This window comes from Condylura cristata, unplaced genomic scaffold (assembly GCF_000260355.1).
Source record: "Condylura cristata isolate star-nosed mole 26May11 unplaced genomic scaffold, ConCri1.0 scaffold00004, whole genome shotgun sequence".
Lineage (NCBI taxonomy): Eukaryota > Metazoa > Chordata > Mammalia > Eulipotyphla > Talpidae > Condylura > Condylura cristata.
The window spans coordinates 16,368,513-16,396,197 of NW_004567105.1; the positions used below are offsets into that span (position 1 = coordinate 16,368,513).

At 41.1% G+C, this 27,685-nt stretch overlaps 1 protein-coding gene across 1 annotated transcript in view; it reads right to left on the bottom strand.

The window, feature by feature from the left end:
- Positions 1–683: 683 nt before the first annotated feature.
- Positions 684–27,685, bottom strand: part of SOCS2 (suppressor of cytokine signaling 2) — a 58,752-nt gene continuing 31,750 nt past the window's right edge. Inside the window, exon 4 of the mRNA XM_012720607.1 lies at positions 684–704. Coding sequence (XP_012576061.1) covers positions 699–704 — 6 coding nt within the window. The 3' untranslated portion in view covers positions 684–698. The remainder of the gene's footprint in view (positions 705–27,685) is intronic.

The window sequence follows — 27,685 nt, forward strand, 5'->3', positions numbered from 1 at the left end:
GTTCATACAGCAATTTTTGTTCAAGTGATGAAGCAATTTCCTAGGTTGAAACAATACTTTCTCAAAATGATTAAAATGTGACCTGAGAGTTTCTTGAAAATGGCATTTAAAAGCTGCATTCCTAGGTATCTAAACTAGAGGATATTCTTTCCAGTGTACCTGAGATTATGTGTAAGGAAGTTGATTACATTACTGATTCACAGCCCCTCCAAAAAAAGTAGGGGAGCAGACTATCTTTATGTGAATAAAAGTAATATATATATATAAGCATATATATATATATATATATATATATATGCTTACTTGATGGTGGAAAGCTTTAGAAGAATGCTCCTATGTACATTTAAAAATACATATAATAGGGCCTCCCTGGTGGCACAGCGGGCTAAAGCCCAGCACTAAGAAGCTAAAGCCACTTCAGCATGAATTCAATCCCTGCCCAGGAGATGACCCACATGGCACGGCAGACCTCTCCTGACCCACCCGCTGCTCCCCTCAGCAGTGTACTTCATCAGAAGTTCTGCTCCCCACTGTCTCTGGTGAATCCTCTCACTGCCCCTACACCTCTGGCCTGTACCCCAATTCTGTATGCATAAATAAATATTTTTTAAAATGCATATAATAATATGTACATACTTACCTATGTGCTAAGAACTCCTCAAGAAGTATGATGATACTCCTTCACTATAGGAGAGCTGTTACTCCTGGATAAGGACATGAAGGGTGTCAACTTATGTTGTAACTACTGCATATTATTTCTAAAGCATTTTTTTAAAATTGAGAGAGATCTAAAACAAAGACCACTGATATTACATTTACATAGTGGATATACATGTTTTGTGCATGTTTAATGTGTCCCATAGCTTATAATTTGTAACAGAGTGTTAATACTACTTTTCATCTGGACTTTTATTATTTAGCAAAACTTTAGTATCAGCTTAGCTGTCTTGAAGACCTTCCTGGAACCTTCCAAATATTTCATATCCTGGTTTCCCACAGAACCTACTTCAATTCCCTCTTTGTCAGCTATTTATTTACAAGTCAGGTGTACACTGTTAGATTCTCAGCTGCAATAACTGGCACCTCTCCGTCCTATTCAAAACTTATGGACAAAAAGGTTATGTGAGGGTATGCTTAGAAAATGCTTACTCAAAAAAAAAAAAAGAGAGAGAGAGAGAAGAACAGTGTAGAACCGTTTTAGAGATTAAAGTTTTTCTTTTAGAATCTTTGGGAAAAAAAACCTTTCTAAGAGCAAGTCAAAAAAAAAAAACAAAAAAAATGCTTACTCAATAAAGTTAGAAAGCCCAAACTGCATGCCCCATAATAGCTGATTGAAGTATAATGTGGCTGCTAATCAAAATGAAGGAAGGTATAGTCAAGGGACAATACACACAAGAAATCCAATCTGTTTATCAAATCTTTGGAAGTCTAGATCTCAATCTGTTTAGTGTGTTCAGGCTACAATAATGAAATACCACAGATTAGGTGTCTGAAACAATAGACATGTGTTTCCCACAATTCTGGAGGCTGGGAGTCCAAGATCAAGGTGCTAGCCAATTTTTCTTCCTGGCTACCTTCTCAGTTTCTTGGCAGAGAGTTCTGGTGTCTTGTCCTTATCAGGGCACTAATCTCATCACAAGGGCTCTACCCCCATGACCTCATCTAATCCTGATTACCTTCCAAAGACCCCTTCTCCAAATACCAATACACTGGGGGCTAGTGTTTCAACATGTGAGGGCATACAACATTCAGTCCAAGCTTAATATTCCACCTGTTAACATTATCATTGCCACAGTGAGCAAACATGGGCTCGGGGTTTGCTACCCAGGCTCAGAGACGCACATCTGGTGAAGCAGGGAGAGAACAATATGGCAAATCCTATAGTCTTTTCCCTACCCACATATTTCAATAATCTCCTCACACAACTAAGTGCTGGGGAAAATAAATGAGTTTTCACACTTTGTAATTCACTTTGTAATTCACTTTGTAATTCTCATTAGTTTGTCATTGATTGTTCTCATGTCTAGATGATAAAGGATTATAGAATTTTGCAACCAATTATAGGATTTCATAATCAATTACACAGTCCTTGAATGGTCCGCATCTCCTCTACACAAAAAAATCATTCCTATGTTTAATTATTGGGAAAAAAAAAACCTAGTAAAGCAAAGAGTGCTTTGATCCATTCATTCCTTATGTTCAAAAAAAAAAAAAAAAAGAAATTCAACCATAATATTTGTTAGAGTTAGATAAATTATTGTAAAAATCAATTTAATGGCATTATCAATAATTACAAATCTAAATAACTGCCTCTACATGAAGGTTGGTTATGTTAACATAACCAGGTAGCTGGTTATTGATGGACCAAAGAGTGCGTAATTATTCATTATCTTGGAGATGGTGCTGATTCATCACTGTGCTAATGGACATCATTAACTACATGAAAATAAAATCTGGCCCATTCATTTAAGGCTTCACAGAAAGTAGTTCTTAAATTTTTTGTCATAAAAGAAAGCACATTTTCTTTTTCAGTTGTAAACCTGAAATTAAGAATTGGCACATTCCTCATTCAGAACTTCAAGTTCCTGAGTTTGTAAGACAAAATTCTAAGACCCCTCTTATCAACAGACCTTCAGAAAGCCCTTCTTTAAACCCCACTTATTTAGTGCCCCCTAAATCTCAGGAATGAAAAACAGTAATCCATCATATTAGTTCTTAGCAATAGGCTGGTATCTGTTGCCATTGCTGCTAGACTTTTATAACTGTAGCCATAGAAAAGCATGACAGTTTCTCCTAACTTCATATTCACTCTCCTAAAACCAGTGATAATTATGTAAAAGTTATTAACATAAGGATGACCGTTAAGGTGAACAGTTCATTAATTAATATCTGATTGTTTCTTCTGCAGTTGATGATTCCTCCCTGCTCCCCGCCCCTCCATAACCTGTCAAAGTTTCTTCAGCTTAAATAAGGGATGGCATTATAGTGACCCACGTAAAACATTCAAAGGTGAACCAGTGGAAAACATGCTAAAGTAATCAAAAACAAAACTGAGTTTTGGACATGAAGGTTTGAATTCTCCTCAAAGAATCTTAATCTTCTTCCATGCTTCCATGCTGCTTAAGTCTGTTTCCAATAACTTTCTAGTCTCCAGTCACAAATGAGCCACTTTGACACCTATTCTAACTTATTACTACAAACACACACCCCACCATGTGTGGGCACACAGAGAGACCTTCACTCACTCATTCCTCTGACAAAACTTTATTTGGGGCCAAATATAGGCCAGACAGCCCACACTGTCTGGACTCTATAGGGCGCAGAAAATAAACATGGCCACTTTTGAAAGGATGTGTATATGTGCATGAAACAACAAATTTTGTGGAAAAATAGGGTTCAGCAAATCACAAATGAAAGACAATGATGGGTATTGAGGAAAATGAATAAATATTTGATAAATGTTCATATCCATCAGTAATTAATGAACTATTCAATACTTGTCATCAATCACATTAGTAAGGGCTTTTGAACATTTTAATATCCTAAAGAAAGTATGGTAGAACTTGGTTCCTATAAAACAGTGACTCTCAAATCTTTCTTAATAACGAAAGGCCATTTAGGGGAGGTGTTGGATGTGAGAGGATACATCTTCTATGGGATCACCCAGTCTTGTGCATGATACAATTCTGTCCTGAAGCAAAAGGGAAAATAAGTCTGGGAAGGGAAGTCCTTGGGAGATTTCCTTTTCCTAAGAAAAGGACCGGAAACAGTCACTCTCTGCTTCTTGACTTTGAATCTTACTTGCACACTCTTGACGTACCAATTCTATTCCTAGGTTTTTATCCTAAAGAAATATTCAGAGAAGTATGCAAAGATTAGCAACCAAAGTCATTCACCCAAGAATTGTTTGCTACAGTGAAAAATTAGAATCATAAACATCCAACAACAGGTTTTGATGAAATAAATTACGGGACATCCATAAATGGCTACTAAAAATCACATTGCAAACAAATGGGAAATTCTTCATGGCATTCTTAAGAGACATGCAACCTCAAGATTAAAAAATTGGGGGAAATTATCTGTACATTTAGGAAAGTTTTGTTTTCTTTTTGTGCTTATTTGTACTTTCCAAAGTTTATAGCATTAATGTTTTTTGACCTTTGCAATCAGAGAGGGAAATGTTCAAAAAAAAATAAAAAAGCAAAGCATATTGAGCTGTTTTAGCAGAATATGAGGAGTGCATTAGTTGTGAAAGACATGCTGGGTTGGGCTGACATCAGCTGGCATTTGCTGATGAGAGGAAGGGCCTCTTTCAGGCAGAAGGGAAAGCATGCACTGAGAAGAGAGGCTTTAGAGAGTGTGGTGCTCTCAGGGTAGTGGATGGAGCCCTCAAGAGCCCCCCCCCCCCCACAAGAGAGCTGGTCTCCAAGGGGTGGGCCTCTGAACTCAGCATCTTGACTTTATCTTGTAGGCAGCAGAATTCCGCGACGATATCGGAGGATTGCTTACATAGAAAAGCAGACATTTCTGTGGCTACTTTTTGTTGTCTGACATCCATTCTGGGCTTGGAATCATAGTCCTATTTGTTGCCCATTATCTATTGCTGCGCCATCTCAAGGTCGCTTTATGGATGACCCCGCATCACACACCAGGCACTAGATAATGTATCCACCCCTCATTTGCCGCAGATATGAGGGTACTCGTCATGATTGGTGCTGCCCACAGGACTCAGCCTGTAACTCCTAACCCAGACCTCACACACTGATGGGCAGCACTGCTGCATTAGACATAAACAATTTGAGGGCAACTGGGAAAAGCCACCCAGCCCCAAGAGTCAATCATTACCTGATGACTAAGAGCCAAAGCCCTTATCATTCTTTTGGGGTTTATGAGAAGAAAAGTATGTCTCACTCTGACATTAAGTATGAAGCACTGTAGTATGTTTTGAGTCGTCTGCTAAACATGACTTTTCTGGAAATCACCCACTCCTCCTTTTCCTCATGTATATCACTTTTTAATTGATATCAGCTGAACTTAAGCCAGTTCTCTCTGCAGGAATTAGAAATATGAAACAAGACTGTTCAGATGCAATCAAGCTAGTCTCTTGAATGGAAAAGAAGTCAACTTGGCTGCTGATGCTGACCATGTCCTACCATGACGAGTTGCTGTACAGCAAGAGAGAGTGATGGATAGAGGGAGCAAGGAAGAGCAGAGTTGAGATAAGGTGGATCAGAGTAGACAAACTACTATAAGAAACAATCGGTGGTTTTAACAACTTCACTTCTTGCTCACACAAAGCTCAATGCTTAGGTTTTTGGTTTGGGTGACTCAGGGACCCAGGCTCCTTCAGCTCATCACATGTCTCCACAATCTTGTGGTTTCAAGATCCCTCCAGATATTATCCCAGTCACAGGCAAGAGGAAGAGAGAGAGAACATGAAAAATCATACAGGACATTTTATAACCAATACTAGAAAGGGAATCTATCATTTATTTTATAGTCCATTGACCAGAACTCAGTCACACAGTTCTACCTACATGCAAGGAAGGGAAAGAAATACAAATTCTTTTTATTTCTTGAAGGAGAAAAGAACCAGAGATTGGCAGACACTAGAAGGATCTAGGGGAATGATGGGGAAAGAGAACTTCTTGGTTTTCAACAGTCCCTCAATCTGGCCTTACATAAGATTTAGGTGGTTAAATCCAATATCCTAATTCAAGTTAGCTCAGGGAGGTTTTTACTATCTACAACTCCCCCAAAAAAGGACCTACAAATAACCAAAACACTTTTCAGATTATAAAGCATTTTGGCCACCCATCATCTCATTTAAATTTTACATCAAGCCTGCAGGGTACACTTTGTTCTCATTCTCATTTTGTTGATTAAACATAGAATCTCATTAATTGCCCGAGTGCAGAACAATATGTAGAGGCAATGTTGGAATCAAATCTTGCAGACGCCAAAGCTGAGCCCTTTCCATTTCACTGTGCATAGAACTTCTGGGAAGAAGGAAGTTATACTCCTAAACCCTGACTGTGAGAGGTTTTATCAGATGACGTGCACCCTGGAGGAAGAGCAGGCATCAGCATGAAGCCACAAGCTCTTGGGAAGAAGGTAAGTGGAGATGAAATGAGGGTGTGAAGGGGGTAGTCCAGGCATGCCAGGTATGCCATCTCCTTCCCAACTCCAGGCTCCACTTGGAATTCAGAAAGCAAAACTGATAAAGGCCAAAAGATTAGGATTTCATGCTCCATGGAGCCTGCAGTTTGTGTTTGACATTGAAACACACTCCAGATAATGACACACAGACCAGTCAGCAAGAGCCCTGATGGAAAGCAACACAAATGGCAAAAACCTTGGGTCCTGGCACCAAGATGAAAGGCACTGTCTGGGTTCTCTTTGCCTGGGTGAGGAGAGCAAGTTTGGAGGAGAGCAACCTTTGTGCATCATAAATGATGAGATAATTCTGGAATGACAGCGAACAGCTGCGAGCTTCCTCAGAGCTAACAGCTGCCGATTCTGCTGGGCTTTCTTTACCACCAACTCCTGTGACAAGCAGCTGAACAGAATTGATGATCAAGGCTCTCCAAAGTGGCAGTGAACCCTTTGAAAGCTGCTGGAATGAGAGGGGAGAGTGCCAGTTAGGAACAACCTTGACAAAACAAAGGTAACAGGAAGTACTCAGAGCAAACTGGTAAGGGGGTGTGGATAGGGCTCTTGCCACAGTGGCTCCTGCATGTCTTTGTGAAGCTTTTCACTGGTCCCAGGCAAAACAAGGAAAAACACAATGTTTTTATTTTTAAATGCCTTCCACTTAAAGGGCTGTCTTTGATAGAAGAATGACTTCCTTGCTTGCTTTGATGTCAAAATATCCTTTTATAAAAATGATAATGACAGAAAATGGTGTTTTGTATCTCTACTCCTGGCAAAATAAAATGTTGGCAACATGACATCCGTCCTCAACTTTTTTGTTCTTTTTTTATTGGTTCATCAAATTGAAAAATCTGGAAAACTCAGACAAAAGTCCAAAATTCTTTGAGAATCATTCATAAAGAAATAAAAAAAGGAAGAAAACATCCACATGTATCAAAAGGCTAAGTCACACAATTTCAAGGACAAATCCATGCTGAGAAGTGGAATAAATAAACCACCTCTGAGAGAGCCTTCACACTAATCAGAAAAGAATTACATAGAGAGTAGGTGCCCATCAACCTCAGGGTCTGACTTTGCTGTCTCTTCCTGCCATGTGCATAGACTGTGCATAGACGGCCCAGCCAGACCTTGCCCATTATCCACACTTACCCCCAAGGCAGGGAAACAACTGACATGAAAGAGGTTGTTCGTTTTATTTTTACATCATGGATTACAAAATATTAGCCAGGAGCCAGCTGCAAAAATTTTGACAGCAGAACCCAGTGCTGACAAAGGCTATTGAGAGACACTCACAATAGCAGCTATTCTGGAAAAGTGCAAAAGAAGAGAGAAAGAACGAAAAGAATAAATAATGAAAATTCATGTGTCATTTTGGAATGGAGGCTATCAACATTCTCTACAAAGGGGCCACCGCTGGCGGACACCTGCCTGCACTCTGGACCAGGGCACAGCACAGGAGGAGATGGTGGGAGGAGGATCTGACAGACCAACGTGTAGAGCAGAGGAGGGGAACGATGGAGCTGTGTTTGAGACCGATCTTCCTTGAACTTCAGAGAACCCAGTTTACCAGTTTAATTGCAAATAGTGTTCTTGACTTGAAATAACTGACAGAAGCTTAGGTGCCATATAAGTATGTCAATGATAATTCATGTTCCCTGAAAATGATTGCACTCACATTTTAATGGAAAGGGAGATGATCCAGGAGTGTTTGGGGAAAGGAACAAATATGTATTGTATCTATTATGTATTTAATCTATTATGTATTAACTCTAAGCACAGTGCTTGAAACTGCATTATCTCATATATTCCTAACAACATTCTGAGGTCAGTATAATGGCCCCACTTTCCAGCAAAAAGCACTGAGTCTCAGAAAGGCTAAGATGGCTACTCAGAGGTCGCCGTGATAGCTAAGTGTCAGCACTGAGCATGTGCTTTCTCCCTCACTCACAATGTCCAGTCACCCTGTCTGCCTGGGAGCAGAAGGACTGGCTCCACAACTGACTGAAAGACACCCCTTCTCTCAGACTCTCTTCTTCCACTGTGCGCTCCCTTCCCACCCATCACGAGAGATGTCAACTCCATCTGCCTGGGCATGCACTAACTAGCACTAGCTCTTTTTAGCTCACATTAAAATTAATTTACTTTACTTTTTTTTGTCTTGTTAACCCAGAAATTCATTCCTGTGTGCCTAGCTAAAAGAGAATTTTTCTCATCAAATAATATATAGTTATCTACTAATGGAAGCACACAAAAGGAGAAGAACTAAATGGAAGAGGACAAAAGAACAATTCCCCTGCCTGATAGAGATAATGGCCCTGACTTTATTAACAACCTATTACTGATTCTACTGGTGGGAATTTCAAGCTCACTAACAGAACTCAGCAGAAATCTGCTAGGGCGTTCCATTTCTACTCTCTAGATAGAATCCTTTCTTATCAGTTGAAAAATATGGTAATTAAAAAAATAAATTAAAAAATACATATATCCCTTCCCAACAGCCACAAATGCATATAAAGAAACACACTGTGCTATACTTAATACTGTCTTTCTCCCCAAAATTCATGTCTGCCTGAATCCTGTGATTGTAACCTTATTTGGAAATAGGCTCTCTACTAAAATGAAATTATACTGGATTAGATGGGCCCTAATCCAATGACTCATGTCCTTGTAGAAGGACATCTGGACACAGACACACAGAGGGGAAGATGGCTTTGTGATGACAAAGACAGATTGCAGTGATTCAGCCACAATTCAAAGAACACCAAGGACTATACACAACCTGCAGAAACTAGAAAGAGACAAGGAAGATTTCTTCTTGGGAGACCTCAAGTGAGCACCGCCTTGCCCACACCTTTTAGATGTCTAGCCTCCAGAACCATGAGAGAATACGTTTCTATTTTAAGCTATCCTATTTTGGGGTGCTTTCTTACGGCCTCCCTGGGAAGCTAGCATGCTTTGCACATTCTTTCAGCGAGACAGTCCTAATTACTGTAAAATGGATGGTTCTGTCCAAATTCGTGTTTAATGCACCTCTAATCGAATACCTAACTCCTTCCACACCCTAATCAAAAGCTCAATAGAATTGGCAGAGAGGGCAATTCAACAAAATAATAGGACACATCTTCTGGAAGTAACCTGAAGCTGGCAAGCTGGTGAACCACCAGGTCTGTGTTCACGGGACATGTGCAAGGAAGGTGTCCGTGAGTGGGGATTCAAGGAGGTGAGCCAGAGTCAAGAGCGGAAAGACCCTGGGAGGGAGTGTGTCTGGGGCCAGGAGGAAAGGGATCTGGCTGGACTAGGTGAACAGTGGAGGATGAGCTCAGAACACTCAAGTGCCAGATCACAAGGTCGGGGGGGGGGTGGTACTGTGAACCCACAGACACTGTGGGAAGGTCCTGGGAAATGGGGCAAATCAGGCGAAAAGGGAACAATCTAGGAGGGAAGGCCTGGTCCCCTGGCCAGGGAGTGCTTGGGAGTTGCATTCTTTCTGCCTCTCAAAATGTCCTGGCTGGATTTTTGCCTGCCTGGTGCGTCTAAAGAAACAGAAGATCTGTGGCACCAGCTCCGTAATGCCAGGGTTGGCCGGTGACACACTGGCAAGGGGCCCTGAAGTTGGTCGGGTGAAAAGGAGAAAACAACAGGTGCAGGTGAACTGGCCAGGAACCAGGTACTCTTCCTACTCTCCTGCCCACCCCAGGAGGGGAAAGGCTAAAGTATAGGGAGAAATTAATGAAGGTTAGGTAAGGGCCAGGCGACCACTCTGGTGAGTACGACACAGCAAGGACTGCTCAGGTCCATACTGGGGGACTGGGGGCGGAGGGGAGAAGCCCCATCCTTCCTCCCAGGACCTGACCCCACAATAACCCAAGGGTTGACAGTTCCCCAGAACATGTTACCTTGTACTGAAGCTCAAGGGTATTCTCAGGGAAACAGAAACTCAGAAGGATATCACGGCAAAAGAAAGACAACAAAAAAGTGGAGGAACAGAATTAATGGGGTGGATAAATAACTAATGCTAAGTAAACATGCAGATCTCCTAATAAGTAAGGCACAATGCTGGTATAATACAAAACAAGAATAAAGAACCAAGTGGAAAAGTTGAAACAAAATAATTCAATAAGTGAGATTAGTAACTCAGTAAATGCACCTGGAGAACAAATAGCTGAGCTGCAAGATCAAGTTTGAAGAATTCTGCCATATCATGCCCAGAAAATGATAAAGCAATGGAAAATTCATAGGAAAAGTTAAGCGATAAGGAAGGTAGACCAGAAATGTCAACATGTATATAACAGGAATCCCAGAGGAGAAAAAAGAACAAGCAAAGGGAGGAAATGTTTGAAGGGACAATCAAACTTATCAGATTAAGGAAAAATTTTCACCTTGTAGTCCTTATAGAATGTCAAACAAGGCTGGGGGAGGGGGAGCATGAGGCGAGTTAATGTTGCAATATAGAACCAGCTGAAGTATTAACTATGTGAGAATGTAAGAACAAGATTCAGAGAATTTATCATAGGAAGACCCTTTAGAAAAAAGAAAATTGAAAGAAGAAAAACAAGTTTAAAGGATGCTACAAACTAAAGGAAAGCAGGGTCTCCCTGGTGGAGCAAGGGTTCAGCCCCAATCTCGGCACCATGCAAGCCATTCACAGCCGCCACAGCACAGTTCAACGCGTATTCCATTTCAGGCCAGGGAGCTGGCCCACATGGCATAGCAGACCTCTCCCGTCTTGTCCCTGCTCTTCTCAGCAGTGGATTTCAGTGGATCTGCCTGTTCTGGTCCCCACTGTCTCTGGTGAAGTCTCACCACACCCCAGAATTCTAGCCTAGACCCCAGGACTTGTATACATAAATAAATAAATCTTAAAAGAAAAAAGGAAAGTAAGTTACTTAGAAACATGTGATGCCACACAAAATGGAATTCAAAACCAAAGAGAAATTAGGCATTAGAAAGGGGGACTAAGTTCATGGAAACAAAATGACTGTGAATGCCTAAAAGGTGTGATCCTTGATGCTATACCTCTAAGCCACACAGTATTGCAAACCAGTACTTCCTCCAAAAAAATGTAGATTTTCTTAGTGCCCAAGAAATTATTTAAAAATCACCTCTGCATAGCTAATGCTTTAAATTTCTTAGCACTTCAAAAATTCTCCAGCTTCACAGAAAGTGGTATGTGCTTGAGAAACTGAATCATCAATTAAATCTTTTAACACGTGCAAATACATTAAATAAGTTAAAGAAATCTGTGTCTTCAAAGGGCTGAATATGATAGTCAAGCAGTTTTGCTACGTGAAAAGTTTCTTTGCAAGTGAAGAAATTTAAATACTGAATTGTTTAAAAATCTAGTGGGGAGGAGGAATTTTTTTTGAAGAATAAAATCAAAATGCCAAAAAAATGACTGAATATTTCTCCTCTAAATAAAGCAACAATTGGCACACTGTGGAGAGAAATAATTATTGTTGGACATTTCATATATCCTCACCAGAAATGCTTCAATCACACACACATACATTGTTTGAAAAATTAATCAATAAAATTTTAAAATGGAACAAGCAGAGGATATACATCTTCCTTCTAAGGAAACATAGATAATCAATAGCAATCTTAATAAATTATAGAATTAACACCTTACCAGTCATCTAATAAAATTAGAAATCAATAACAAATAGCATAAAAATTATTCTTTATATCTGAAACCTAAAACATATTCTACTAACGTAACTTTTGGGTAAAAGCAGAAACCTTTATAAGGAAATTAGTAAATGCTTAAAGTCAAAAACATTGGAAATGCTACATGAAACTGTGAAACATGAAGTTATACCAAGAGGAGAGTTAGTTCATTGTTTTAAAGACATTCAATAGAAAGCAAGAAATCAGCAAAATTAATGAAACTCAGTGTGTGAAATTGGGGGGGAGGGGGGAAGAATAAGCCAGTGAAATATAAAGGAAAGAAATAATAAAGGCAGGGATAGAAATAATAATAAACCAACAACACATTTTTTGAAAAGATGAACAAAATTGACCAACTCAAGCCAAGCACATGACAAACAGAATGACCTGGGGCCTCCCTGGTGGCACAAGGGGTTAAGTCTCAGCACTATGATGCTATTGCCAGTCACTGCAACATGAGTTCAATCCCAGCCAGGGAGGTGACCCACATGGCACAGCAGACCTCTCCTGTCTCTCCCCTACCCCCCTCAGCAATATATTTCAGTCAACCTGCCTGTCCTGCGCCCCACTCTGTCTCTGGTGAATCCTCTCACCACCACCCCTCAGGTACTCCAGTTCTTGTATACACAAATAAATAAATCTTAAAAAAAGAATGATTTGTACAACTCATATAATAACTATAATGCTCCTCCTTTCTTCTCTAAACCTCTCCTGTGTTTTCCTTCCTTCTCTAACTTTTAAAAAGACATAAAAGTTATATAAGATATGTGCTATAGATATGTGTGTGTATGTACATATATGTGCCTACTATCTATACATGGAACAGATTCAACAATACATTGTCTTTTTTTATATAATACTATGTTTTTAAAGATATTGAGAGACAGCATATATGTGTGTGTGTGTGTGTGTGTGTGTGTGTACCTAGAAATGCACATGCACACACAATTATAATAGCACGGAGGGTAAAGCGGGAAGCTAAGGTATATATAGTAAAACCTACTTTAGTAACAAAGCAAAATCTCAAAAAGTGCTATGAAAACAATCATTAAAGCAATACAGATTTCACTAGAAAATAATCAATTCACGCAAAAGAAATAGTAAAGGAGACTCGAGGAACAAAGAAAACATGAATGGGGAAAATAACTAACTCAGCAGACATGAATCCATCTATTTCAGTAAGAATAATAAGTGAAAAAATCTAATCAAAAGAGATTGTCAGGCAGGATAACAAAAGATCAACTTATGAAAGATCAAAATTATGAAAGAATTTTAGGAAAACAAGATTCAAATACAGAAAGAATTTTAGGGAAATTCATAAGTATATGGAGATGAAACAACACATTCCTGAATAGTGGATCACAATAGAAATGAGAAAATACTTTGAGGTGAATGAAGATGATTGCCAAACACACCAGCATTTATGGAATGCAGCTGAAACAGTGCTTATGTAAACACCTACACTGAAAAGGGGGAAAAATTTTCAAAGCTGTAATACAATTCTCTCCTGAAGAAACAGGAAATAGAAAAGCAAACTAAATCCCAATCAAGCAGATGAAGGAAAATAATTGAGATTAGAGTAGAGATTAATGAAGTTGTGAGAATAAAAAACAATAAAACCAGAAATTGAAAAGACCGATACTAACATTAGCTGAACCGACTTACCAAGAAGAAAGAGAGAAGGCTCCAATTATTAAGAGAGGAAAAGGAAAAACAGGACATTACTATCAACATTAAAAAATAAAAAGTATTACAAGGAAATACTATGAAAAATTGGAGGCCAATGAATTAGATAAATGAAATGGACAAACTTCTACAGATACAAACTACTGAAAGTGACTCAAGAAGAAACAGAAAATCAGAGTACTTCTAAAATACAGGAGTGAGTGCTGTAATAGAGGTGAATGAAAGGGGTGTATCAAAAGATTTAGTGTTCACCCCTGCATTCCACAGGGGCTCCGGGAAGGGTGCTGATGGTAGGCAAGAGGCACGCAAAGACACACCAACTATTTTTTCCCTTCAGGGACAAAAATCTAGTGCTATTTGAAGAAGTGGGCAGGCGATAGAGGTTAAGCAAGAGCTTCAGTTGGGTACTAAAGGATAAGTAGGAGTTCTCTAGGTCGATGAGGTAGAGAAGACCATCTTGAAAGGGAATGGAATGTTCAGATACTCGGATGTATAAAGTATCGGGTCTGCTTGATAACTGTAAGGTTGGTTAGGTATGCATGGATTGTAGGGTGTGTTGGGAGGTTTCTGTGGGGGTGGAGGAAGGTCAACAAGGTAGGTTAGAGAGGGTTGCCATGCGAAAGTCAGAACTTAAGTTTAATTTCTGCAAAGGTGTGTCTGCAGTCAGCAGAGATCACATGATCTTAAGAAACCTTCAAGTAGTACATTGCTCAGACAAAATGGCAGCTGGAATAAACAAAAAGAGGCTTGTTTCATTTTAAATACTTCATAGGAAGGCCTAAACAACGATATCAAGCTGTGAAGAAGCCGAGAACCTGAAAGAACGGCCTAAAAAATTGGCTATGCATCCTCTGTGGTGTCCACCCAGAGTACCTCTCACTTCTGCAGTCGCTTTCCTCAGGCCTCTTTTCTTGGTCACTGAACACCCTGTATTAAGTCTTTCAAAAATAATGAATTAGTATGGCACCATTCTGCTAGTCTCTGCTAGTCTCATTATGGAATTATTTTGGACACAAAGCTTCGATGCCAAAACAGTGGAAGTTAGCAGTGAGCAAGAGAATAAAGATAGGACATTATTTTTGTCAAAGATTCTTAAACTTTGTAGGTTGAGTCCTGAATTGGACCATGTTGGCTAAATCTGGAACTTGGTTAAATAGTAAATAACCAAATTTTTATCTCAGTTGAATGAACTAGACAGCTAGAATATTAGTGAAGACAAGCACCAAGAAAGCAGAGATGAATCTGTATGACTAAACAGAAAAGGCAGCATCCAGATTTGTGTGTGTCTGTGTGTTGTGTATGGGGGTGGGGATGGGGGGAGGCATCAGCAACAACAACAAATTAGCAAAACAACTGGTAAGGATACGTGAGTCACTGAGAATGTTTAAAACTATTTGGCCAGCTAGTCTGTGGATGACTCAGTATGGGAAATACCCAGTAGGAGTGAACGCAAGTGGGGAAGGGATTGGAAAGATGTCCGCGGGAGAAAGATGTCCTTCATTTGCTGCTGAGAATTTTAAGCTTGTCTCAAGGGATTTGTGCAGGCATGGACTCCAAACTGCTTGTTCTGAAGGCTGTTCACAAAATAAAGTAGAAAAGAACTGTAAGGAGCAGCAGTCACAGTAATTGCTAACCCAGGGAGATTCATTCCATCAAGAAAGAGCTTGCTGGGTCTTGTTGTGGGGCCTTGTCTTTAGTATGGAATCACTTTATCCACACATCATCTTACTACAGCTCCCCACCCCCTTGGTCTATATAAACTGATGAGCAAGCCCTGCTGCATTTCCAAACGCCATTCTACTTTACTATAAATATATCACATCCCGGAGTGGTTTGGGTACCTAGAAGATCAGGTGTGTGCCCCTAATTGGCAGCTTACAGGTGCACCTGAAGATACCACAACACTCTTGGGTACTGGTGACTGTCCAAGCAGAAGTGAATCTCCCAATTGAATTTCACACTTTGAGTAGCAAAGTCATTGTGCCACTTTGACCACATGTAAGATTTCATTTTAAAGAACTCAAATTGATTATTTTTAAATTGGCCTCAGTTAGTCATGGCTTAAGCCTCCCACAAGACAGAGAGGTAGTACTTACCACCTGTTGAATGCTTACTACCTAGCAGGCTTTCTTCTAGCCTTTTATTAGTTGTATCACTTTGGCAAAATTATATATTCCCTATGAGCTTTAGTTTATCTATAAAATGAAAAAAAAGCCGGCCTCCCCAAGAAACAACAAATCAATTGCCCTCAAGTAGCTGAACAAGTGGAGAGGGCTGGTTGTACATGTTTGATTATAACCCTGATGATAATTACTGGGTAAGATGTACCTGGCGCTCTTGTTGGCCACCCCACTAACCATATCTCTTCTGTCCTGTAGGCAGACACTCTCCTACACATAGCAGTAGAATGTTTGAGACATGTTCTCCTAGCCCCCCTTAAACCAACAGTACTGGCATATAAGCCTGTCTTAGCCACTTATGAGCTCAGGGGCAAGTTGGCTAGAGATCTGGGGGAAAGGTTGCCCTCTGTAAGAAAAAGAGAACTGGGATGGGCATGCTTTTCTCTTCCAGGTGTGTGTGTGTGTGGTTGACACAAAACCTGTTGGAGGTGCTGGTAGAAATGCAGGAGGAACACAGTCTTCGACAACATGTTTGTGCCACTGTATGACCCCTGGACCTATCTTGCCTTGGACATCTTAACTGAGATCAGTAATCCTTACTTGAAGCAACTATTACTTGGGTTTTCCCTGGCCCATTACTGAAATCATCCCCGCCGCATCACACACACCAGCAAGTGCATTCCTCATCTTAAAAAGTTGGCAGCCCTCAGCTTCTGGTGGTGGGTGCCAGACAAGAACTTTATCAAGAAGAGCCTAGAATCCAGATTTTTATATAAAACTCCACATTCCAAAATATTGACTCAAATTAAAAAAAAAAAGTATAAGCTAAACAAAGCACATCTAGAGGTCAAGGCCAACCCATGGCTTCACAATTTTCAACCTAATCTCCCTCATAAAGTGATTGTGAGAACAAAATCAAGTGGGTTTAAGGTCAGGATAAGAGCAGCAGGTCTTCCCTGGTAGCGACATGGGTTAGGATGCAGCACAAGTGAGAAGCAGCCACTTCAGTGCAAGTTCGGATCCCCAGCCCCAGAGGTGATCCACATGGTGCAGCAGACCTCTCCTGACCCACCTGTTGTTCCCCTCAGCCACGTACTTCATTGATCTGCCTGTTCCGCTCCCCACTTAGTCTCTGGTGAATCCTCTCACCACCCCTGCACCTCTGGCTTGTACCCCAGTTCTGTATGCACAAATAAATCTTTAAATAAATAATAACAGCAAGTATTCATTAACGCCTCCTATGCAGGCACTGTTTTGCTTGCTACACTTGCTATTCTCAAGTGTAACCAGGCTTTCCAAAAACCTTATGGGGAGATGTAAGTATTTTTCTATTTCACAGATAAAGACAGTAAGGAACAGAGAAGTTAAGTACTCTGCTGTGGTTGCACGGTCACAGCAAAATGGAATAGGGATTTGAATCCAGACTCAAGTCCTCTGGCTCCAGATTTCACGACTCTTAGTGTTACACTTATAATAATCAATCATAGACAGTCAGTCAACATAAGCTTGCTTTATACTCCCTTCCTGTACTTTGTGGCAACTTCAGGTAGAACTGGAATTTGTTGATGCTGAGGGCAGTTCGATATTTTAAATGCTAATGAAAGTTGTCATTTCAGTGTAGTGCCTCAAACGCTGATTTGATGTCCAAGCAGGTAATATAATCATAACAAACAATACCTACATGGTCTTGGCTGTTGGGTGGCACAGCTGTGACATCCGTGCCCAGATTCTTGAAGCCGAACAAAGGGCTGCACTGAAAATGGTGAAATGTTACATCTTAAGAGAAGGCCGCCAACCTGCCCTGGTGACTGCCTTATTCTCCAGGAGGGGTTCTGGGTAGTATGGATGGGATGGGTGCATGGGTGGGCGGGTGGGTTGAAGGATACTTGATGGAGTGACTGCCCAAAGTGAAGAGACATTGTTATTTGGACTCTTCCCTTAGAGTCAATCCCAAGATGGATTACAAAATAGGGTCTCACAGCTGATTAGTGGAATTAACTGTAGTTTAATTAGTCTTATCTAAATATTCCTTGAAAAACACACTCTTACAGAAATTCTTCCATCAAGGGAAATGCAATTCCAAAATGTTCATAACAACATTCACCTGGAGTTGTGAGAGAAAGCCATGCACCCAAATATGCAGCAATAGAAGTAAATTTTGGCACATTCATGGGATTATTATTACAAAGGAAGTATAATAGACAAATACTGAATGGGAAAAGTATACAAGTTGTTTATGATTGTACAGAAAAATACATCATTGAAGTGATTTTCCTTAAACATCAAAAACATTGAAAATGAGCCATTGAATTAAAGCAAATAGACAAAACTACAAACTACAAATAATTACTGATTACCTACTAAGTGCTATAGATGCAAAGTAACAACAAGAAACAGGAGCCTGTCATAAGAACTTTCAGTATTTTGGAGATAAGGATTACATTATAAAGAAGTTAAATGGCACTCAAAATGCAAATAACATTTAACAGATGCTGTAATATTCAAAGGAGAAAGGTGATTTCTGGCAGCAGTAACCCAGCACAGGATGCGAAGAACAGGACGGGGACTGAACCACAGATTCCCAGGGGTTTCCAAGAGGCCAAAGAGCATCCCAGGCAGGGAGGGATGCAGTCTGGGTTGGTGCAGGATTGGAGATGTGGGAAGTATATAGTGTGACACAGTGGAAAAAGCTTTGCACCCACGTTGGAATCTCAGCTCCATAATTCTACCTGAGTGAGGTATGTCATCCTCTGAGGTGTCAGGTTCTTCAGCTGTATTTTGGGACAATAATGAGTCTCATAAGGATTCTGGTGGATCAAACAAAATCATTTCTATAAGTATCTAGCATATAGTAGGTGCTTGTGAATTGTTTCCTTTGATATCGCTTTCTTTTTCTTCAGCTTTGTCTCAATCATTCATTCATCCAGTCAGTCGTCTGTTCAATCAGCTTGTGTTGGGCACCTACCATGCACCCATGTGTGAGTTGGTTATTGTCTATTTGCCCCCAGCCATCTCCATCCTACACTTTCCCTGTCCTGTTCCAAGCCCCCAAGAAGCTGAATTTGGCTTTTTTCTCCTCTGGTCTCCAGTTTGGTTTGGCCAGAAATCCTCGACAGGCAACCTGAGGGTAGGAGAGAGGAGTCAGGCAGGTCACCCTCTCTCCACTTCCTCTTTGCCTGGCCCTGGGCGTGGTGGGCAGCCCCCTCTCCACCACTCCAGTCTTCACCAGCTCCTCTTTATGTCCCTTCAAGCCTAGGGGTTTTCCACAGCTGCTGTACCGTGGGAGCCACATCAAGCCCCTTACCCCTGCCCACATTTCTGTACCTGGTCTCTGTTAAAGTTGCTTTGGCTGGCTGGGACATTTACTGGTACACAGGCTGAAGAAGGAAGATAAGTCTTTACTTTGTTGCAGCTTGCCTCCTAGTGAACAATCACATCACAACAGAACTGTGGGTGCCATGAGGAAAACAATATGAAGTAATATGATAAGGAGTGGCTAGGAGGGGTGACACAAGCTCTGCAATCTCTATTGACTGACATATTCCAGATAGAGATGGAGTGCTCTGAAAAATCAGAATTTCCATGCTAACTTATGTGATGACCTCCCTTTTTTGTAATATCAAAATATTCTAAGCAACCACCAGCTTACAATTGGATTGCCTTAGCCTCATAAGGCGCTGCCTGGCTCAGGTGAGCAAGTGCTGCCCAAGGCAGGAAATTCCTCTAGAAAGCAAAAAATAATATTACAATGGACTGATTATAAAAGCAATTATAACAAAATAAATATTATAAGACAAGGCAGTACTACAACATGCTAAAAAATAATTAAAGTTCTTTCACTGCCCAGACCAGAACCCAAATCTTACCACTCTACTCTTTTTCTTAAGCTTTTATTGCTCAGTCATTCAATGAGGAATCTTACTATCTCCCTTAGTGATTTATCTTCCAGAAAACTCCTCCAGCCTAGTCTTCGACTTGACTTTACCCTCTAGGATGCCTCAATGAGAATGAAGGTCATTAAGTAGCATTTAAGGTTTAAAGGGACTTTATTTTAGCCAGTCAACACTGTAGTAAATATAACAATGTTAGCCTTAAATTTTATGAATGTATGTACCTATCTTAACTTTAATAGATTGATTTTAAGAATAATGAATGTTATATCTCAGCTAAAGCGCAATACGACCCTAAACTGTTCTTAGTAAAAAAGAGATGATTGTAATCTCTCAGCCCAGTTAATGTGCTGATGTCATCCCACTGCTTGCTCCTAATGTATAAAATAAACTTCTGCTAAGAGCAGAACAGGAAGACTTGCACCCAACTCCGATTCCCGTGTCTTCCTCGCTCCCTTTCCACCTTTTTCTTCTTTACCCCCCTTTTCTAGGAATTTCTGTTTGCCAATGCCACTCCCACCTTGAGACCCTGCCTGTTCTGCCCCCCAATAATCTGCGATCGGAGAAAAAGGGTCTCCGGCAGAGGGGACACTTGAGGGAATAACTTTTGGGCTGAGACCTGAAGCATAGAAAGAGTGGGGAGCCAGCACTCCCCAAATATGGAGACTCTGTAATAAATGCTTTAAAGTGAGGCCAAGGAATGAGAAGAGACCAGTGGTTCTGGAAATTAGGGGGATGGTTGTGGGAAGATGGTCAGAAAGCAGACAGCCAGTCAACATTTTGACTTTGAAAAGGGATCTGGCCTTTAAAATGAAGGGTACTAGGAAGTCTTTGAAGAGCTTTGGATGGTTGAGTCACAGCTAAGTCAAGTTTTCTACCGTGTGGGCAATGGAACATACAGCAGGCAAGAGTGGGCGGTCCAGGCCAGTGTTGCTGCTGGCTTAAAAGACTGGTGGTGAGGGAGGTGGAAAGATGTGAACGGATGTGAAATGTTCTGATGCTGTGATCCTGAGGTATCATAATACTTCAGTGTTTTCTAACCAATGTTCTGAAGGATGGTTAGCATTCTACTGTACAAGTTTTAATTTGTATTTTCCTTTTGATGCTGTTTTAAAATTAATTTACACATACTCTGAACCATTAGTACACCCTATAACAGAAGTTTTACTACTTTTCAGAGGCCCCACTTCCCTATGTTTCTAAGTCCTCCATTGCCTACAATGATAACATTTTCATTGCAGGGTTTTATTGAAATATACTACAAATACAGTTTAAGATCCCAGTACTCTAGGAACCTTTCTTGTGTCCTCTCAATTCATCCCCCACAACTCCCCCCCACCCCACCTCAAACATAACTATCACCCTGATTTCTAGCACCATGTCTTGTTTGTTTTGGAACTTTGTAAGAATGCAGAGAAGCATTCTGCATAAGCAAGATGAAGCTGACCTCTAGAAATCCCATCTTGGTGAGTGGGCAGAGTGGGATTCCCACATCAGATAGGCCCTCAGTTTCAGTTCATGCTTCCTGAGCATCAGGATGAAGGTTTGACCTCAGAGACTAGAAACCAAATTAGCATGAAGCAATCTCATTAGCCTGGATCCCCATCAAGGGACATGGCCCAGCACAGTTCATCCCCAGTGCTGGGTATGCTATATGCTGTGGCTGATCTACAGCATTCTCCCCCACACCACAGGCGAGTCTTGAGGTAATAAAGGTAAAAGGATAGCACCCTGACTCATCCTGGCTTTTCCAGTCTGTTCTCTAGCAGCTTTCCCCTATCTAGATCAAAAAGTATTCTCATTAATCTAGAAGAAAAGTCCAGCTGAATCTGCTTCTAGTCATTTGTAGGCCCTTCCCTCCCCCCACCATCCTGATTCATTTGACTGACAGGGTGAAAATAGGGAAGCAAGCAAAATTTTTCTGATGTGCCTTCATGTCGTTGCTCAATTCAAACCTCCCTTGTGAACTCCCTTGACTTCCTGCCTCCCACTGGCCCCAAGAATCTTTCACTTGGAAGTACACACATTCTTGTTCATCAAAAATAGCCCTCTTGTCTCCATTCTCTCCCAGTTCTGTGTTCTAGTATGTGACAATAGGTGGTATTGGGCTAATCAGAGGAGTACCGGTGTGGTTTAGGGGAAAGAATGCTGTATTTGGGAGTTGAGAGGCCTGGTTCTACAGCTAACATTGTATTGGTTAGATTAATGAGTTAGAAGTGTCAGAACTCAGCATAAGCAAAAACAAATGAGAACAACCCAGTAATTAGTGAGCTCCTACAGGGATCAGGCATTAGACACAGGGTCACTGACACTGTCTTCAGAGCAGACTCACCCCATTTCTTGGCACAGCTTTCCTTGACTCTGTCCATGGTGACAACATGGCTGCCAAGAGTCCCCCTCATCTCTGCAACCCCAATGGAACATATTCTCCATTCCAACTCCTAAAATCAAGTCTCGCTCATTTGGACTGATTTCCTGGGAGCATAAGCCCCAATGTTCTCACGGGTGCAGGCCCAATTCCCATGTTCATCAGGCTTTAGGAAAGAAGTCAGCTTCACTGAGTGTGAGGAAAGGGCTGAGTGTGAGTCACGCAAAAGCAACAGGTGTTCACTTCTGCCATAAGTTAATCATGAGAGCTCAACAAATCTTTACACATCTGAGTCTGGTTTCTCACTTGCAAAATGAGAGGACAGAACTGACCCTATAACTGCTAAGATCCCTTTTCCAATGACATGGTAGAATTCTACCTAATTTCTTATGAGAATGCTATGCCGTGTTTTCACCTCTCAAAGGATAATACCTTAGTCCTATTAAAATAGGGAATAGCATTGAAACCACTGTCTGATAAACCTGTTGGGAGGGCTAAATTCCACCACAGCAGCAGCCCTTCTCCATCCACCCTGCAGGATCCCTGCCCAATGACCTCAGAGAAAAATAAGCCAGAAAGGCTGGTGTCCATGGAGTTGGAAGGATAGAATCTGAACCAGCCACTCATTGTTTAAGTCAATCAACCATTATTAAGTTGGTTATTTCTGTTATCTTGAGCACTTGGGATATGAGGCTCTGAGAATACAAGGTAAGAAGGCAGAGAGCCTATTCCTGAAGACACAGTCTTGTGGTAGATGCACACAAGCAAACCTCTAACTAACCACTCAAAATGTCAAGCTCTGTGACAGGTTGATAAGATGGCTCAGGTAAGAGGCACTGAATGCAATAGGAGAAAGGGTTTAGGGCAGGAGGAGGTGAGGCGACAGTCATCCCAAAGAGATTCTGAGCAGGGCCTGGAAAGAGAAAGAGATGAATCTAGCTCAGGAAGAAAGGCAGAGAAGGGGCATCCATGATGTACCTGCTTGGATGATGCTCAGGTTGTTGCAATTCATTCCGAGTGGCTGAAATGTACAGTTTAAATGGGGCAAAAGCAGGAGGCATGATAGGGACCTGGGATCCAGACTGAGAAGCCTCAGCCTTATGGAGACACTAGTGCACCACTGGGGACTTTTCAGTAAGAGAGTAACACAATGCCCCATTTGCAAAGGCTCTATCAGTATCACGTGGGGTTAAGAGAGAAATAAGCCTGGACTGATGTCTTCAAGAAACCTATAGTCATACCATCTTCATGGTAGAGGCACTTCCTGTGCAAGTATCTGGCTGCTCTTTAAAAAAAAAAAAAAGAAAGAAAGATGTATTTATTTATGCATACAGAACTGGGGTCAGGCCAGAGGTACAGGGCAGGTGAGAGGATTCACCAGAGACAGAGTGGGGAGCAGAACAGACAGATTAATGAAGTACATTGCTGAGGGGAGCACCGAGCAAGACAGGAAAGGTCTGCAGCACCATGTGGGTCTCCTCCATGACCAGGGTTCAAACTCGTGCTGAAGAGGCTGCGGCTAGCTTCATAGTGCTGTGCTTTAACCTGTTCCATCACCAGGGAGGGTCCTCTAGCTGCTTTTTAAGTATTATTTTGTGCTATGTGCCTGTATCATACTTCACCTTGATCCACATCAAGTATAAAGCCTCAGAATAATGCCAGCACCTGAGAAAAAGACTTTTTAAAAGCCCATCCTTACTCCAAAAATGCTTTCAGGTGATACACAAATCTATGTTAAAATTTGATGCCACTTTGTTCCTAAATCCTCACATCTGATTATAAAACAACTCAAAGTTTCCAGTCCCTAGACTCCTAGAAGGATTGTGCAATCCAATCCATCACTAATGGGACAGACCTGAGACCTTTGCGGGCTGCTCAAGAACCCTCATCAGTCTGTGTTCTGTAGAAGAAAGAATGTCCTATTTCCTACAGAAAATTGCCTTCTGAGAAGGAGATCTTGGATCTGTGCACATGCAGACTGGAGGTAGGAGATTACTACTCTGCATAAATCCTCAAAGCATCATGCATCTAGAGGAAAGCAGAGATGCCTCTGAACACCAGGACTACCTTAGACAAAAAAGAAAAAAATAAAATAAAAGCACTAACTGAGCTGGCCCACCTAGCCTAGAAAACAGGTGGCTTCCAAAACCTGACATTAATTGATGAATAGACAATAAAAAGGCTGGTTCACATTCTCAGTCTAACAAGGACTGTCCATTTTCAATCACATGGATATCAAGGACCTTGGCCAAACAGGATGCAAAACGAAGACACTTTTAAAAAACTTTTATATTTAAAGACTTTAAAGCACTTTTTTTTTTTTTTAGCTCTGCTTCACTGACGATTAAATGGTAATAACAGCGACAATGACAATTTCTCTTTAGAGTCTGTTGTAATTTTCAGAGCTCATTCATATCCATCATCTCATTTGGGCTTCTCAATAACTCAGCTCTGTGAGCTGATTAGCAAATAGCTATCTTCCAGATGAAGGGCAGTGCCTCGGCAATACCTCACTGCTGCTAAAGTAGATTCACTAGATCACAAACCCGGTCTTCTGAGCTGAGTCCAGCAATTTTTTCCTATGAGGTAGGACAGGCATCCAAGACAAAACAAAGCAAAACAACAACTGGGTTGCAGAAAAGAAAGCATCAACTGCCTAATTAACTCATGGATGGGAAGTTAATAATGAGGCCATTTTTCACACGGACTCAAAATGCAAGCTCTTCCTCTTTTTTTCTATTTATACAAGAGCTTTGTTGTTTTAAAAGGCCCTTTCTTCTTATTCACAATGAGAAAATACTTCTGACAGCCATGCAATTAGCAGGCCTCCAGATACAGATTCCCTCTGTTCCATGGCCTGACCTTTTTTTTTTTTTTTTCTTTTTTCACAAAACTCCACACAGGCTTCTGACAGAAAGGAAAGCTGGACTTACTGAATTGGCTTCAACTGATTTAACTCCTCCCATCACCATCTCTCAGCTGCTTTCCCTGGGGATTTCTCCTCAGCTCTTCTAAGAGCCATCGCTAGGCATGGACTTTGGAAGGGGAAGGGTGACTAAGCTAAAGGAGAGGAGAGAAGGAAGAAAAGAAGACTGGAGAGCAACCCAAAACCTTTGTGTGTAAAAACTACATTTCCTTTCAAGAAAAAAGAGAGGGTGGAACATAAAACTGAAATTTCCAGTGATAGTACTACTGTTCATTCATCTCACTGAGATCCTACTGGCATCAGGGACTATGCTAGGCTCTGAGAAGACACACAATTTCCAAATCAATAGTGCCTTTTGCTGAGCATACAGTGGTTCAAGTTGGGTTCCCCAGGAAACCGACACTGAGACAGATTAGAATGTATAAGTTGTATTAGGAAATGCTTTTAGGGTTAATACCCATGGAGAGAAGGAAAGAAGCAGAATTCAATGGAAGGTGAAGTCAAAATATGAAACTGTCTCAAGGGAAGCTTGGGCCAGTCCTACAAGGGGTTCTAAAGTTGGGGTGACCCATGTTTACTGCCGCTTTATTTACAATTGGAAAGACATGGAAACAGCCCAAATGCCCAAAAGTGGATGACTGGATTAAAAAGATGTGGTACATATATACAATGGAATATTACTCAACAACCAAAAAATATAAACACACGCCTTTTGCAGCAACAAAAGAAAAGATCATGCTTAGTGAAATAAGCTAGAGAGAAAAAGAAAAATACCGGATGGTTTCACTCATAGCAGGAGTATAACGGACCAAGCGAGAAAATAATAATAAAATGAACAAGATACCAGAGACATTTTATGGGGGTGGAGTGAAGAATGGGATCAAAACAGTGGGGAAAGGAAATGCACTGGACTATGGTGATGGCACACGGGTGATTTGGTGATGAGAAACCCACAGGGATTACAACTGAGATGAAAAAATGCACAAAATGATGTAAAAATAAACTATTATGTAAAAAAAATAAAGTTGGGGTGACCTGCAGGGCTGTTCTCAGGTGAGAGAGAGGACAGGCCTTTACACCTTCATGTAGATCAATCATTGGAAGGAGGGATAGCCATGGCAGAACACCCCTCCTCATCTGAGTCAAAGCCTGGAGGCTGACTGCTAAGGACCCAACTTCTAGCTGCTGGGGTAATAACAGCTTTCCACACAGGAGGTTCATCCACACTTACAGCACATGTAAGACAACCATAAAGTAATCACAGAAAAAAAAAAATTAAAGGCGCTGTGATTGATGCTAAGAGGAGAGGTACATGGTATCCTAAAAAGTACGATCTAAATTAGGAAGTGGGGTTGGATTTTGAGCAAGGAAACCACACTTGCAGAGCCCTGTGTTGGAAGCAGGTGGGAAGGGAATCTGTTAGAAAGCTTCTCTGAATATAAAATGGACAAGTTAGGGTGGGGCACTCCCCACCTGCCAGGTGCCATGGTGAGCTTTTAGACACAGCCCCTAGTTTGGCAACACCCCTTGAGGTAGGGGTTACTCCCAAGGCCTTCCTAGAGCATTTCTTAACATCAAAGTACAATACTCCTTGGAGCCATGCGAATCCAGAAATGACAAGCTAGCAGAGTACTGAGTCAGAAGTATAATTAACTGTTGGAGGCTAAAGTGAAACTAACTAACCAAGTCTCTGCACAGAGTTGTAAGCAAAACAGAGCAGCATGGAGATAAGGGATGAGTTCATTTGTTACTCAGAGACCAAGGTGATTTGAAAGGCCGCTCACGTTCCAACCCCAGTGCTCAGTAAAACCAAGCTGTTTGCCCACTGCAGTGCCCCGGGAGAAACTTGCAGGAGGTAACTGCCTCTAGGACAAGAATCTCAAGTGGAAGTACCTACAGATGGAATCATCATAATAGCTAATATATGCATTTCATGTCATTTAATCCTCATGACAACCCTAGACAGGTGTTCTGAGGCTCAGAGAAGTTAAGAAACTTCACAAATGTCACACAGTAAGTCAGGTATTACCACACTGGATACAAAAAGTAGCTCAGAAGCCTTGGGCTTAGGTGTAGGCCTTGCTGGGCCACTAACTAGCTTTAAAATATCATAGAGCAAGTCATGTATTCTTTTTAGATCTTAAATTCTTCATTTCTCATGAGGAGCTATGTAGGAGTTTATTATGATGATTACCTCAAGATCAAAAGAATAACAAAGAGTGGTTTTCTACCTACAAGTTATAATAAAGAGGTAGAGCTTGGTATCCAAAGATTCTTAGATACTATTACTTTCCATCATCATCACCAACATCATCATCATCATCACCATCAGTTTACAACTCATGCTTCATACACCATTTTCAATCTCCACAAACAACCCTGAATGGGTGTTTATCCTTTAGCTGCCTGGTATTGCTGCAGCATCTGGAAAAGGCAACTGCCTTCATCTGAGGAACTCCCCTCCACCAACTCCAACATGTGCTTCTCCTAAGGGTTGTCAGTTACTGAAAACCATCCACCGTCACCCAAGATGACTGGTAGGAGGGTTGGCACATGATCCAGGTCAGGTCAATCAGACCCTTGCCAGGATTTCTCAAATGAAATCACAGGGCAGAGAAACAATCTCTGGTGAAGGATGAGGTCATGTTTCCTACCACTGGAAGAAGCCATACTTAGGAACAAAAATCTTGGTACATAAAAACAAGAGAGAACAGAGGAAGATGCACTCTAACAAGGCTGCAGACCCTGGTTCCACGTGTCAGTGGAATGCAGTAGAGCCCACCCTTCCTGGGTTTACGGGAGATAAATGAGATAAGCATCTGTGATTAATGCACATCTATGCCACTTAAGTTATCTGTACCCATGAAAGTTAATT